The 16,079-nt window shown below is 41.4% G+C and overlaps 1 protein-coding gene across 8 annotated transcripts in view; it reads right to left on the bottom strand.

The window, feature by feature from the left end:
- Positions 1-739: 739 nt before the first annotated feature.
- PAG1 (phosphoprotein membrane anchor with glycosphingolipid microdomains 1) overlaps positions 740-16,079 on the bottom strand; it is a 143,728-nt gene continuing 128,388 nt past the window's right edge. For 5 of the 8 annotated variants that reach the window (XM_027089771.1, XM_027089775.1, XM_027089772.1 and 2 more), the window contains 2 exons: positions 14,042-14,101; positions 7,929-9,448 (listed from right to left, as the gene is read on the bottom strand). In XM_027089771.1, the coding sequence (XP_026945572.1) occupies positions 9,077-9,448; positions 14,042-14,101 (432 nt within the window). In that variant the 3' untranslated portion in view covers positions 7,929-9,076. Of the gene's footprint in view, positions 3,467-7,928; positions 9,449-14,041; positions 14,102-16,079 lie in introns of those variants that run through there. The other 3 variants (XR_003429364.1, XR_003429365.1, XR_003429366.1) reach the window with 3 other exon arrangements.

Genomic DNA, 16,079 nt, shown 5'->3' with positions numbered 1-16,079 from the left:
GCCCAGGGGGGTGGGTGGGTGTCAGGTCCGGGGTGTCTTATAAGAGGAAATTTGTGGGTTTGGGGGTATCCTGGAGTTGAGGGGCACAAACACAAATGATACAGGAGCATGCCAAAGAGAGTCCTCCCTCGCTTCACCTTTTGGCCTCCAGGTCTGTCTTTGGTGATTAGGAAAGGGGCAACCAGGTCAGATGCTGACCGAAGCCATTTGCTCTGAGACCTCCTGCTGGGTTACACCCCTTTCTGCCCTCAAGCAGGTGAGCTCTCCTCATGGCCTGGGGCATTATTTGCTCTCAGCTTGCATTTCTTCACAGGAATGGCCTGGCCCTGTGGGTAGATGTCACCAACATTTTCCCAGGCTTGTGAAAAGGGTCTGTTAGCATTTACAGAGCATTTAGCATCTTCCAGTGCCATGCTCAGTCCCTCATTGGGGATGACCAAGACGACCTTGTTAGTAGGTTCTATACTACGATCCCTCACTACGATCCCTCACCCCCAGGGGTACAGAGAAGTCTCCCAGCTTCCTCAAAGTCACCATGGGGCTGGGACTCAAACTCAGGTCCTTTTCTGCAGAGTCGGTGACTCTAATCACTCCACTGCACAGCCTGCTCATCAGGCACGACCTCCTTCCTGCCAGGTGGTGAGTTGGTTGTTAAAACCCTCAAACCCTGGTGATGCCCTAAGGGCATGTAAATGAGCCATTCTTGATCTTCCCAAATAGTAAATGAATGTTAACAAGCTTTTATGTAAAACTGAACTTTATTGCAATTAAAAAAGAACAAAGACAAGTTGATAAGTGCCTTTAATTACAATGCACCTGCTATTTACATGTAATTATACTTTTATATACAGCTTGAGTAAGGTTCATTACATGTAAACTATAAGATAGGACAAGTTGAACTCCAGCCTTTTGGGAACATTCAGCGTAGAAATACTATGGGCAAAAATACACAGAAAACAAATATCCGTTTCAGTTCCTTAGGTACCATTACTGGATAAATGATCAAGATCTGGCCACAGAAGAGAATTGTAAATATGAATCAAGTTGAAACTTATTCTTAACATGACTAACAGTATTGCTATTATTTAAACCCTAAACATAATTAATAATTGGATCACTAAAAACAACACAATTTCAACTTATATAGCACCTTTCTTACAGAATTCAAAGCATTTGTATTTATATTATCTCATTTGTCCCCATAACATCCCTATGAGGTAGGCAATGGTTGGTATCATTATCCCCATTTTGTATATGGAGAAACTGAGGCACAGAGTAGTTAATCATTTGCTCAAGGTCACACAGTAAAGTCAGTGCTGGAACGGGGACCACAGAGCCATGAGTTGATCTCCAAAACCAATGCTTCTCTTTAAACTAAATTGTCCCCTCTGAGAATTTAATTCAATACTTCAGTTCATTTTTCCAAGACATAAAAACGTGCATTTTTTTCTCCCATAAAAATTGTTGAAATACTATAGGCAAGAAACAAACACTCTGGGGCAGAGGTTAGACTGATACTATGTTCTTCTAGAAAGAGTTTATGGAAGTCTCTTGTTGGTTTTGTTTTTTCATTACTAGGAGTTTCTTTCCCCAGTTTTTAAAAAAGTTAGAATGAAATATATTTGAAAGAATGCACCTAGTTACCTACAAATTATAGCTTTGGTAGCCATATTCTGCCACGCACAAACCAGGTTTATTCCTGAGTTTACAAAGAAAAAAATACCTAAACAATAATTTAAGTCTTTGAGATATTCTTTCTCAATCTTATATACATTTACGGTGTGCTTCTCAAGAGACTCAGAGTGGTAGGCAGGGCATTGGAATAAAATATTTTCCAGAGTCACACACACAGGGGCAGGAAGTCTTTCCCACATCACTTAGTTCAAATTTTACTTCTAATTCCTGCCCTACCCACCCCCTGAGAATCAAATATGTAGTTGGTACTCAGAAAAAAAATAAAGAAAAAATTTTAAGAAGGGTCAAAAATCTGAGGCATACAGGACTCTTTCAAACGCCTGTTGACGTGGATGTAAAATTCAACTTTCCCAACACGTTCCGCGAGCTTCTCCCTGAGAGCAAAGCACTGCTGATGGTGCCGCCAAACCTCCAGGACGTCAGGAGGCAGCCGTGGAGGGGCCCACAGGAGTTAAGTTTCGAGCGCGGCTCAGGAAAGACAGAGAAGCTTATATTTAAAAGCATGAATGCGAAGAAAGCAAGCACACTTACTGGATGGGTCATGATCATCATGTCAGGTTCATCTATGGGTTTGACATTAAAAATACATAAAAACTTGTCAAAGGACTGTTCAAAGACCGACTCAGGCCTTCGGTTCTAGTCTCTTCGCCTAGGGAAAGGCACTGCTGTCTGTCAGGGAAGCCTTTACTACCTAAATGAGGAGCTAAAATTACATTTCTTTTTCTCCTTAAGCTTAAAAACGGAAAAGGAAAGAGTTTGTTTACACTCATTGTTTCCCACTTGTTGAGTTAAAAAAACAAACAAAACAAAATAAAACCAGACGTTGCAACAAGTCGGTTCTGAAATGCAGGCTCCAGGGGACAAGACTGGTCTCTCTGTTTTAGCCTTAACTGTCCTGTGAAGGGTGCCTAACTGATATACTAGATAGGTTTTTAAGAATTAAATGTATACTGAGAATGAACATATCTGTTCTGTTAATTTGGAAAAAAATATTACACTCTAGAATACCCATTCAAATAAGCTATGATGAGAGTGAAGGTTAAAAAAAATCAAAACTAAACACATCCTGGATCCTCAGGTGTGCAGAACGTGAGACCCTCAGCCACTGGATCACCTAACATCACCAAACATCAGGGATTTTGCCTATAAATGGCCAAGTTATGTTCAACATCTGGTAACTCCAGAGTTAGATGCTTGAACGTTCTCATTTCCTTGAGACCTGGAGAGGAGCTCAAACTAGTTATAACTCACGTAACTCATAAGCACTGTTTCTCAGGGGATGGGGTGCAATAGCTACATGGCTAAGAAATGTTACACATAATTTACTCTAGAAGTGATTAATTCTTACAGGAAAGAGTTTGTTTGTTTTTTTTTTCCCCCTCTCAAAATAATCAGTGCCCTTCTACTTTATGGGTAGTTATTGGTCTGCTGTTCCAGGGATTTCCCTCCAATCTCAATACCTTGTAGGGGACCTGTGGGCTTACCTGGTTAGAGCACAGTGCTCATTTTTCTGCATTTGTGAGTCTGAGTCCTCAACAGAATTTTTAAAAAGTTCTTCTCCATGGCTTCTTAGTGCCAACCATTCTCACGAAAGATGTGGGCAAGAGTGTACACGGTTTAGCAAAGTTCATGGCAAATAACACCCAGCATCTGCTTCCCCAGGTGGATCTGTGCCTTATCGAGATAGCCCAAACGTGAGCTGGGCAGAGCTGTCTTCATGCCAGGAGGTGCTGGGGAACGGTTTCCATGCTGCCAGGCCGGGTCTGTGATACTGAAGATTGCAATTGGTATTAGAAAAGAGGGAATGGAATGGACTGGGAGTAGCAGACACAGAGGGGCCGGGGTGGTGCTATGCAAGGTGACAGAAGGTTTAAACACTCGCAATATTGAAAACAACTTTCCCACTCTTTTGTGAATTGGACAATTTGACTATTACACAGACCTTTTTGAGACAATGAGTCACAATGATGCTAACTGTCATGAATTACTTTTGAGTAACAGGAGTACTTTGAAAATGATTGGGACCACCTAACAGATAATATGTCACTTTTTTTGGAAACTATTTTTATGAGGAAAAAAATGCACGCACAGTGAAATGCAAATTCCTATTTGTTTAGTTATATTTCAAACTCCCCCTGAAAACATGAGGCGTGTTAATACAATGCAATATTTAAGAGGTAATGACATTAAACTATTTTACTGTTGCCAATTTAATATACAGAAGTCTGAGGAATGACAATTACCAACCTTTACAATCCATTACACAAGGTGATCTGAGACAGAGCACAATACTTGTTAAAAAACACCCATAGCATATAAGTGGTGAGCAAAGAAAAGTCAAATCTAACTGCATTAAGATAAATGATTACCAAATTGAATGCTTTTAAAAAAATTGCCTTTTTTAAGCAAAAATTGTATTTCTCATTTCATCTGGCATTAAGAAAAATCTGAACTACTATTTCCTAGTTAAATAAAAGAGGAACCTGGAAAAACAATGAAATACTTTATAAATATCAGAGACTGGATGTAAATACAACTTTAAAATGAGCAGTAGGAAAAAAAAAAACCCTTTATGAATGTTTGTTCTCTTCCGGACCATGATTCTATTTAATTTACTATGGTGATTCCAGATGAAGACTCTAATTTAACACAGTTTCTGGATTGATCTCTTCTAGTCAAACACTTTCTAAGTGTATACAACTCATCTAATGATACTGTCAGGAATAATGTATTTAAGAAAAGGTACAACACAGAGCAAGAAAATACTACTACAGGACAAGAAATTTAGACTTCACTGCAAATAAAGCCATATTGGATATTATAGACACATGTTCCTACTTTCACATCAGTCACTTATTAACACTAAACATTACACTTTAACTTTTCCCAGTTACACAGTACAATAAGCCTGCCAAGATTTCCAGGAAATAACCATGGGTACCTACTGTGCTTCCCGCAGCCAAAGCTAAGCTAGCTGGGTACCAGAAATCAACACTTTCAGAAGAATGGCATCACTAGAACACATGGACTCATGGCAACTATTACAAGGAGCATTTACAAAATCCTAAGTCAGTCTTGAACTGAGGCTCTGGGATTCTAGCCATGTTACATCACCATCTCAGAGTGGCTCTTCTGCACCGCATCCTCCACCACTGCCTGTTGATTCTGTGCTAAAATCTCATGGTTTTTGAAGACAGTGAAATAAAATGCCCTCATGTAATAACGGGTCCCTGCTTCTGCCCCCCGGTGGGCAGGTAACCTGGCCATGGCGCCATCCTGGCTCACGGGGCTCTTGTAGCCTTCGGCCAAATCTGTCTTCAAACGCCTGTCTGAAGAGGACACCTATTTTCATTCCCTTTTGTCAGGTTGAATATGTAGGGAGTTGCATGAATAAAACTATTTAAACGTACCACTGTTTTTCAGCTAAGAGAATGATGGACCTAATTTAAAATCTGAATTCATTAACTAGAAAAATTCAATGAGGGCAACTTAAGATGGTTTTCCTGTAATTACAAATGAAAATGATTGGAGAACTGTTTCTTCTATTCTGCTTTTATGACAATAGTCATTACACTAGTAGGATAAACACTCAAAATAAATGACAGGATGTACCCTAATTAATTAAGCACCAGAGCAACTTTATATATATACGTGTGTATATATGGATGTGTGTGTGTATCATATATATACAACATATATATATATATATATTTTTTATATAGTTACTGGTAAAAGTAAGTAAATGCTCTAATTCGAAAAATGAAAATCAAATATGAGAAACAGATCTAGTGACATGCTGAGGTTAAATTTCAGCTCTTTGTGTTTACTTATTGTTAATTTAGCATTCAATTAGAATTAACTCTTGGATTTTAAGGGCAGAGAAATGAGTAATTAGCCTTTTTCCCACAAAGAGTGGTACCCTTAAAAGCTTTCATAGCCCTAATGATGTAATTTAATGCAGGGCAAGAAAAAAAAATTTGTGGCAAACATATTTGCAAAAATTACTTTCTTCTAGAATTTAAAATTTCCTCAGGGCTTCCCTGGTGGCGCAATGGTTGAGAGTCCGCCTGCCAATGCAGGGGACACGGGTTCGTGCCCTGGTCCGGGAAGATCCCACATGCCGCGGAGCGGCTGGGCCCGTGAGCCATGGACGCTGAGCCTGCACGTCCGGAGCCTGTGCTCCACAATGGGAGAGGCCACAACAGTGAGACGCCCGCGTACAGCAAAAAAAAAAAAAAAAAAAATTCCTCAAACATTTCATATAAAACAGGTTACACTTCCCTGCTGACAATATTTGAGAAATAGTAAAAGCAGGACAAAAAAATTCTTCAAAACTTTCAAAATATCTGAATAAAAACAAAGATCCTACTTTTAGGCAAGATAGGTTTATAATTCTGATTTATACGCCAAAAAAAATTTCCTAAACTTATTTTTATCTTTTTGTATAAATTTCACCTACCTAGGTTATTATAGTTGAATGCATACATAATATGGGCGTCAACATTTTAAAGATATAGTAAACTCTTTTTTTTTATAATATCCTTTCATATATTTAAACTATGTAGCATTTAATTCAGGATGCAATGTTTTTTAAAAGAAGCCATAGGCTTCCAACTCAAAGATTCCAGTACACACTTTCAACAAATAAAGTAAAAAGTGATGAAGTTTATGAAATACTGTACTTTAGGGTCCAAACCTTGATGCTACATCAATAAATATACTTCAGTAAGTTACCCAGTGTTCTGAAGAGCAGAGCCATCTCCTGAAGTTTATTCTGCTTCTCCCTCCCCCCCCCCCGCAACACTCACGGACTGTGCTATCACTTATTCTTTTAGGATTTGTTCTGGAGGGCCTTAGAGTTCCTTTCAATACTTTACATCACAACTTATTCTTAGCACAGGTTTTCAAGTCAAGAGAGATATTTCATTGCATACTTTATGGCCATAAGGCATAGCCTTGGTTTTGAAACTTCTCGGGGAATTCTGATAATGAAATTTCAAGATGATATGACTATTTATAAAGAGCTTCTCTACCTAGAAGTGGTTTTACCCTTTAGAGGTCATACCCACTACCCTGGCAATAAGTAAGACATCATGAATTACAACTTTTGAGCAGTCAGGGGCTCATAAGGGACAAGCCTGCAGCACGCACAATGCTAGGTGTGCAGTGTGACATGGCTGTCACCAGATACAAAGCAACCCCACAGAGTCAAGATTGTCGGGTCAAACTCATTCATACTAAGCCATGAGACTCACTGGGCGAACCAGTGCTTACAAAGGATGTGAATTCAGAGAGCATGGGGCCTTGCACCTTCCTGATCAACTTCTCCCTAATCCAAGGTTATTCCGCCATGATCTTTTGATCAATGATGATTGTGCTTATACACATGAAGTCTTCATGGGAGAGACCAGGCTGACTGAAAAATAACGACAACCAACCAATTTACCCCAACCGAGCTACTTTACAATTTCAGAAACATATTACAGAGCAGTCACAAAATCAAGCCATGAATGCAAGGAATGGAAAAAAACATGCCCGGGAGCTGGTCCCTACAATTTTCAAGATGCTTCATCCTCCCAATTGCATTCTTTATCATAATGAGTGAAAACAGCAAGATTATTCAATCTGAAAAGTCACAGATGTCACAGCAGTACAGAATAATTGCCTCTTTTTATTTTTCTTTAGCAGTGCAGGAAAAGCTCCTTTTCTGTAGCCCACACTGCATAATAGCATTTCAACCAGGTTCATTTTAAAATGAAAAGTGAACAAGCTTCCCAATGTTGGCCTTATAAAATCTAGAGAGATGATTAAATTCAAACCAGGCTGAGCTCTCAATCTGAGTTATTTCAGCAACTGATTTTTGTAAAATGAAGGGGAAAAAAAAGTCCCAATAGGCAATTTACATTTGCAAGCACCAGGCTGCAGAATTCATCACCTTTTTCTTAAAAAAGTAGCTAAAACTTAATGAAATTATAATACCTTCTCGAGGTTAATTGTTCACAGTCATCCCTAGTCATATCTTGTTCCTCCTTCCATTTTTAGCATGTCAAATATTTCAGTACTTCCCACCACAAACCATTGAAAATGATCATTTATGTTTATTCCACTTATTTCTCCAGTGAGCCGGATGATTTGACCAGGAGCTCCAAGTACCATTTGAAAAGTCAAGTCTTTAAAAACCTTCAGTGTTTTCAACACTTGGTTAGAAAAAAGGTAACAACTACTCATAATTATCCAGCTTATGTGCTTTATGGTGTCTTTTCAAAATGAGAATACAAATCATTGTACATCAAATCAAAATAGTTAATATACATTTTATCTGGCACTTTCTAGAAATTAGGCATTAAACATAAAATACCTTATAAATTTATATAACAAAAATAAATGTCTATATTTTAATCTCAGATAGATTACCTTAGGGGAGCAGTTCATGTATGAAATCCCGCACGGCTGGTGTGGCAGCGGGGGTCATCAGAAATACACATTCAAGTTCACAGCCCTTGGGAAATGGAAGCCGTGGCTGCCATCCAAACATGTGGTCTGTGTCCCAACATAGAGATTAAGGCTCTCTGTTTTGGAGGAATGAGCTCTGGGCTAAAAGAAGTATGGAAGTACCACGATATTCATTGAAGGCTCTGAAGAGTTTCAAATACTGGGGAAAAAACCATTTTGACTATAAAAATAAAATAAAGCATCTAACAATGACTTCAAGTACTTTGGGAGAGGCTGCTGACATGGACTGCCCGAATCAGAAGGAATGAAGAGCTAAGAAGCTCAAGGGGCATCTCCAATCCTATCCACTGGCCGGTCCCGGTTCCCAGGGGCAGCTGCTTGAAGAGGACTGGGGAGCGGTAGGGAAGCAGCAACCACAATTTCTTACCATTGAAAAACACCCACGTTGAAGGCAAAGGCCAGGCTGGTGGGAGAATATCCTTGGAATGAACCATTATAAATTGGAAGATTTCAAGGGGAAAAAAGCCATTCATTTTACCGTTAGTAGCAGGCAGCAGAAAGGGGAGAGAGGGGAGAGAAACCCGGCCCCTGGGAGTGGCAGTGCTTCAGGCAGGTGAGCGGTGGTTTCGGATGAGTGCTTTTCTTCCTTACTGTGTGGCTTTCTTCACAAAGAGGGTGAGACCACTGACAGCTGGGATCCTTCCAGAGGGTGTGGGTATATGAGGGAGGTGTGCTTGGGTGTGCCCGTGCCCTGGCAGTAGGGTGTGTACCTCACTGTTCTCCAAACTGAGAAGCGGTTTCGGCATCTCCAGTCATCTTCCTTTTCCGGAAGCAGCATATGCAGTGTGGCTGACACTGCTTCTTGTGTTCTGCAACAGCACTGGCCCTGCCGGCTGGTCCTATGCTAGCTGGGTTGTCTTCCGGGCTGCTAGAGCCTGGTGATGTCTCGGCATTGCTGCAGGTCCCTGATGCTCTCGTAGTCATTCTCCTTTGGGAAAAGGCCGTGGTGGCTGTTGGTCTCCGGGGCAGCCTTCTCTTCCTCTCTGTTTAGGGTCTGTATTGCTTCGTAATCTGGTTCGGGCTCCTCGCCGTTGGGCCTCCCTGCTGCTGGAAGAGTGCTGACACTGTTGGGAATTTTCTCCAAGTCTTTAAGAGTAGCATAGAGATCGTTACAGGAAGAGGGCGACCTCAGAGCGGCTCCTTGGATGGAGGTATAGGTGGACTCTGGTGCTTTGAGTGACTGTCCTGATTTGTTCCCTGGCTGTCCTTTTTTATGTACTGATGAATACATTGCCGAGATCTAGAAAACAAAGGGTGAAGTGAATAAACAAGCTTCAAGCTTGATTTCTCCCTCCCCCTTTTTAGTGATAAGCTAGATTTTTAGGACAATGTGTGTGTGTGTGTCCCTTTAAGACTTTATTGAGATATTACTGACACACAACACATATAAGTTTAGGGTGCGCAATAGGATGATTTGATACACATGTTGTGACATGATTACCACGATAAGGTTAGTTAACAACTCCCTTACCGTAATTGCCGTTTTTTTGGTGTGTAGTGATAACATTTCAGTGCTATTCTCTTAACAACTTTCAAGTATATAATACAGTATTGTTAATTCTAGTTGCCATGCTGTACAGGATATTCCCAGAACTTATTACAGATGGAAGTCTGACCCTTTGACTAACATCTCCCCATTTCCCCCAGTCCCCAGCCTGTGGCAACCACCATTCTACTCTATGTCTATGAGTCTGGCTTTTTTAGATTCCACATATATGTGAGAACATACAGTATTTGTCTTTCTCTGTCTGACTTATTTGACTTAGCATAATGCCCTCCGAGTCCATCTATGCTGCTGCAGATGGCAGGATTTTCTTCTTCTTTACGGCTGAATGCTATTCCATTACATACGTACGTACGTGTGTGTGTGTGTATAAAACTACATTTTCTTTATCCGTTCATCCACTGACAGACACGTGGGTTGCTTCCATGACTTGGCTATCGTGAATGCTGCTGCAATGAACATGGGTGTACAGATATCTCTTCAAGACAGTGGTTTCACTTCCTTTGACTATATACCCAGAAATGGGTTCTTCATTATCTGTACTAATCCTGGAGTACGTAACTCCAGGAGAATTATGTGTGTCATCTACAACTTTGTAAGTAGCATAATTCTATGAAAACCAGGTCCTCTCTGGGTCTCCTCATGGGTTTGAGGAGAGCAGGTGGGGTGGGCAGCTCAAGACCCCCAGGACCTGACCACAGATCAGGTTCTATTTGGTTTCTTTATCAGAATGATATTTCACCTGCGAAAAAGGTTTGACTACTTTACAAAAAAGGGTAAAAAAAAAAAGCATTAGACCAGTGATTCTCAAAAGGGTGCGATTCAAACCAGCAGCAGCAGGATCTGGACAGTTATTGGAAAGGCAAACTCTAGGGCACCACCCCAGAACCACTGAGTCACAAACTCTGGTCGGGGGGGTCCCAGATGGGCTGATTCTGATGTCCACTAAAGTGTGAGGACCACTGAACTAGACTGTTTGATCCACTCTTCCTGCACCACAGAGATCTGAAGAGTAGCTCCTGGATTCTGGCTGGTCATATACCTATATCTGTCAGAGTATCGTTTTCCACTTTTTTCTTTTTTTTTTACTTCACTGCATACTATTGGTTAAATATACATTTACAGACGGGGCTACATTTTCTTCAGTGGGAAAACTCTTTCTTATTTGAAACCAGCCAACTCAGAAATAAAGCTAGGAGACAATCAACTTATGGGATGCTCTTTCCTATGGGAAGAGCAGCCTATTTTCCAAGCACACCTACCCAGTCTCACTAATGTACCTCATGTAGCCACACATGTCAGGAGAGATTTCATTTTCTTTGCTAGAAAAATGGATGATAGAGTAAATGGACTGATGAGGAGATTTGGGAGGTATTGTTTTATTGTTAGAAATCATGTTTGGAAATAGGTGAGAATATCCTTCATTACCTGTATTTATCTTTGCCACAGCGATTGATTTATTCAAACACCCAGGAAATAAATGAACATACTTCCTGACAGATGCTTGGCTTTGCAAGTACAGGGAGAGATGTCCTGTTCTCACACATCTCACATACTGTGCAGGAAGCTTCCAGCTGGCCTCCGAAGCTTCTTAAGACACGCCTGCCGCATGTTAACTGGTCATTTGCATGAGGACTTTTCACTACAGGCTGGTGGCTCACATTTGCCAGGCCTTGACGAGCCAAAGGTTTTGAGTCAGAGAAATAATCTTTGGGAAACGCTTGCCCTGTTGATCTGACCCTTTTCAGGACTGTGAAATTAACATTCTCACCTTAGAGGTTTTAGTGAAAATACTACTCTCAAAAGGAAGAATTGGAATTTCTTTCCATTTAGAAAGAATTAAAAAAAAAGCCTCTGCTTTTCATAGGGAGGTGCAAACATATGGAACTTTTTATTTATAAGGCGGTCCAAGCCAAAAATGTGGACAGATTATAAAGGGGTAAGTCATGGATGACAGTGATAAAGGGAACCAGCATCCTAGATATTTATTCCTCACCTTCAGGGGTAACATCAGGAGGACAAACACACCTTTACCTGTGAGAGTAATGAGCGTTGACCCCTCACCACCATTTCTGTTTCTCTTCCCTACTTTCTTCCCCATGGTCCCTGCCATTAATGCCCCCAACTCTTTGTAAGTACTTGGGTCTTCTTGGGCCTTAGAGTCTTTTTTTTTTTTTTTTGATTATAGGCTCTTTCATTAACTTACAACTTAATATTATCTCTGAGCATGAACCAAATGTGCAGAGGTTGTCATTTGAAATTTGAACTCTTATCAACGTTTCTCAAGTCTTCTAATATTCCTTTTGAATATTTGTCTCCTATGACTATTATTTTTATTTTGTATATAAATAAAAGGTTTCTCTTCAAGCCCCCTTGCTATTTAGCTTTGCAATTTTTCTCTTTAAAATCTTTCATCATTATTATTTGGTCTGTAAATTGTTATTATGTTCTCATAAACTACTCCATTTTCCCCATTTCTCTCCTTTTTATATTCAACCCTTCCCCCATCATTCTGTTAAATTGGGATAATAGTACTTAAAATTCAGGTCTCAGTTTCAGTCTGGACTGTCTAACATTATATTACATGAATATAAAAATAAATGATTTCCATATTTATTTTTTGTAAATCTTCTTCCTAAAATGAATACACAGGAATCACAGTTCCTTATTCTATGTTAAACATTCATCAGTATAACCAGGTCCTATTTTCAAAAACCACAAACAAATGTAAGATAAGAAGAAAAGTAACTTAAAATTTTACTGCCTCCATTTATTTTAAAGGATTAGTTTCCAGATCTTTTATATTCTATCTTCTTTCCCCCCTTGTTGTTCTGGCCACACGGCTTGTGGGATCTTAGTTCCCTGATCAGGGATTGAACCTGCACCTTCGGCAGTGAAAGCACAGAGTCCTAACCACTGGACCACCAGGGAATTCCCTTATTTCTTATACCAAATGGGATGGCTCCGGGACAGTGAAAAACGCTGGTGGAGGCAAAGGAGCTGCCACAGGCCCTGGTAGGAGGGTCCTGCCTTAGTCTCCTGAGGGGAGGAGGGCCCAGTGGAGATGGAGAGGGGTTGGGGGGTGCATGAAAGTTACTTTGGAGGTGGAACTGAAGGGACTTGTTTCTGACTGCATCTGAGGACAGTGAGGAAAATGGGGTGTTAAGGATGACCCCAGGGTTTTGGCTTGTGCAACCAGGTGGATAGATGGCAGGTCTCTTCCGTGGAGCAGGAGACGTGGAGGGGGTTGGGCAACATCACCTAAGGAAAGCACTTCTGCTCCTTCAACTTTCAATGTGGGATTGTAATGTAGCTTCGTATTTTAATACTCAGAGTCCTATATGGGAGGTGATGTACCAGCATAGGTACATTACTTTTGTACATGTACAAAATTTACTAAGCTAGGCATTCCAGAAAGAGGCTATATGTAGCTAGATAAATTAAGGTGTTCAGCTCTCTCTGAGTCTAGCTTGACATAATAACACAATAAATAGTGGCTTTTACAATTTTAATGCTCACTGAAAGTTTAACCAGTGAATCTTCAGCCCTGGTGCTTGGGAGAATATATCATCCTTTCTTGCTGGTGGCCATGTCTGACTCTACTTCCAAGCTGGACGTGTACTTCCTGAAGTTCCCTGCTCTCAGCCTCCCAAATTCCTAAGCCCTTCTCCCTCTGTCTCCCAGCCTGGAGCAAATTCTCTACACCCACCTGCTCCAATTTCCTGTATTTTCCAACCCACTATTAACTTCCTTCTAAAGGGGACTTTCTGACAGATTAAAGCTCCCACACTTATCATTTCTCTCTTCTCATTCCTATTTTCTCCCCTCCCCTTTCTATTTTTCTCTGCTCCTTCTTCCCTACTGAGTTTTCTTTACTTAGCTGACCTGTTCATCTTGTCCTCTTTCTTGTCTTACCATCTGCCATTCACTCTCTCTGAGCCATTATAAAGGCAACATCCCCAAACCCTGATCTCCAACCATATGCTTAAGAGTGTACTTTAGCTTTCTCAGATGAAGGGTAACATGACAGTGCATTTACTCAAGGAAGGAGGTGCTATTCTCTATTGCATGAGCTTTCTGGTTACTTAAAAACTAACAGGGCTTCCCTGGTGGCGCAGCGGTTGAGAGTCCGCCTGCCGATGCAGGGGACACGGGTTTGTGCCCCGGTCCGGGAGGATCCCACATGCTGCGGAGCGGCTGGGCCCGTGAGCCATGGCCGCTGAGCCTGCGCGTCTGGAGCCTGTGCTCCACAATGGGAGAGGCCACAACAGTGAGAGGCCCGCGTACCGCAGAAAAAAATAAAATAAAATAAAAACTAACAAAACTCACCTCTTCTTCTGTGAGAGTTGGGTCTTCTTCCCGGGACTTGTATGACAACGAACTAAATCTCTGTTAGAAGAAACATAAACCAGGAGAAGGGAGTTTGAAGTGAATAATCGAACCTTTCTCGTGCATATGCTTTGATCCATCTATCTACAAAAATGTTTTCAAATGATATTTGGAGAAGAAATTATTTTCTACAAAGAAATTATATAAAGCACCTGAGGAATAAACACATAAAAAGTATGTTTTTGCATACCCAGTAGTATTACACTTAGAGAAACTTCTTCTGATTGTTTATTTGAATCTGCAGGTACAAATAAAACGAACAGTTATGTGGACTACTGTTTCAATTCCTAATTGTCACTGACGGATTGATCATCAATGAGAGATGGAAAGCCTGATGAAGAAAAAAACATGGTTTCTTTATCAAGTGCCGGAATTTTATATTTCTACAGCTTGCCTGAGCCATCAGGAAGGTTCTTAAGTCATCTGGAAACTTTTCACAGCTAGTGGAGAACTCAGCTCACATTTTGTCACTTGCTACCTGCCTCATTTCTCAATGATTTTGGTTCCTGCTTCACTGATTCTGTCTCTAACGCATCTCCTGCCTGAATTCTTGCTGACTGCAACAGACAGGGATCCTTCCAAGCCTGCCCCAGCTCCCTGACCTCCCTGCCCCGACCCTGTCCTCCCGCCAACCTCACTGTTCACTCTCCCAGCTACACCTCGGACTTCTCTTACCCTAAACAGACACCCCACCATCCCATCTCCTTGCAGCCCCCTTCAGACCAGCACTCCTCGATCAAGCCCACTCCTCCCATAACCCAGTTCCTACAATCCTGCAAGACGTTTTTGCGTGTGTCGCTTCTCCTGGGCGTCCTTCCTTTCTGCCCTGTCAAACTCCACTGCCATACATTAAATACTCCACTCCCTTCTTGGTCCCTGGTGAACTCATCCCTCGAGTGAGTCCTTAATGCTGCTCTGAATCCTTCTATCACCTGGTCCCTGGTCTCCTAGCTCCCTGCTTCACGTCTTCCCCTCTCTTCCCAAACTCCCAACACCTCTTCACCCATCCTCATGCTTAGCTGAGGACCTTGAGAAAACTGAAGGAAACAAGAGAAATTTCTATAAACTTTTACCTCCCCCACCTGCCCCCAGTCTCTGCATTCATGTACCTTCCTTCCCGTCAGTTGCCACAGATGAACTTTCCATGCTTCTCCTTAATGATCCCTTCCTCCTGTGCACTAGATTCTGACCCCTCACACTCACTCGTGGATATAAGCTCCAGTGTCTCTCCCATTTTGTCTACATCATCAGCTTTCCCCTCTCTGTGGAGTCATCTCCATTCATGTAAAAACAGGCTATTTATTCTAAAAACAAAACCAATCCACCCTTCTTCCAGTTCTATTACTCCTTCCTTTATAGTAAAACCTCTTAAGAGAGCTCTCTGAAAAAGTCACTCAAATAATTTGTCTCTTCCTATTCTCTCTCTAAACCCATTTCTGCCTCTTCACTTCAGTGAAACTGCTCTTGTCAAGGACACTGAAGTCCACGTGTAACTATCTCTCCCGACCCACCTGCTGCATCTGATGCAGGGGTCACTCCTTCCTCCCTGAAAGTTTGCCCTTGGCTTCTAGGACACTGTACTTCCCTGTTTTTTCTCTCCTGTTTTGCTCTCTTCTGCTGGCTCCTTTTCTTTCCTGGACCTGTGTCCTTGGAACTCTTCTAGTTCCCGTTCACACGTACTCATGCAGTGATCTCATCTGATGTCAGCTTTGAGAACAAATTTCTGCTGCTGACTTCTAAATGTACAAACCCAGCCCAGGCCCTTCCTCGTAAACCTGCTCCCCCATCCAGCTGTTCTCTGACATCTCTACTTGGATGACCAATATCTATCTCAAAGCAATAGGTCCAGCCCGGAACACCCTAGTTGCCTCCCAAGTCTGCTCTGCCTACAAGTCCTTTCTACTTCAGTTAATGGCAATTCCATCCTTCCAGTGGCTCAGGCCAAAGCCTGGACTCATTGCTTCCTCTTTCTTTCATC

The sequence above is a fragment of the Aethalodelphis obliquidens genome, unplaced genomic scaffold, assembly GCF_003676395.1.
Source record: "Aethalodelphis obliquidens isolate GAN/ISIS:26980383/991018 unplaced genomic scaffold, ASM367639v1 scaffold68, whole genome shotgun sequence".
Lineage (NCBI taxonomy): Eukaryota > Metazoa > Chordata > Mammalia > Artiodactyla > Delphinidae > Aethalodelphis > Aethalodelphis obliquidens.
This window is presented reverse-complemented; position numbering and strand designations above follow the sequence as displayed.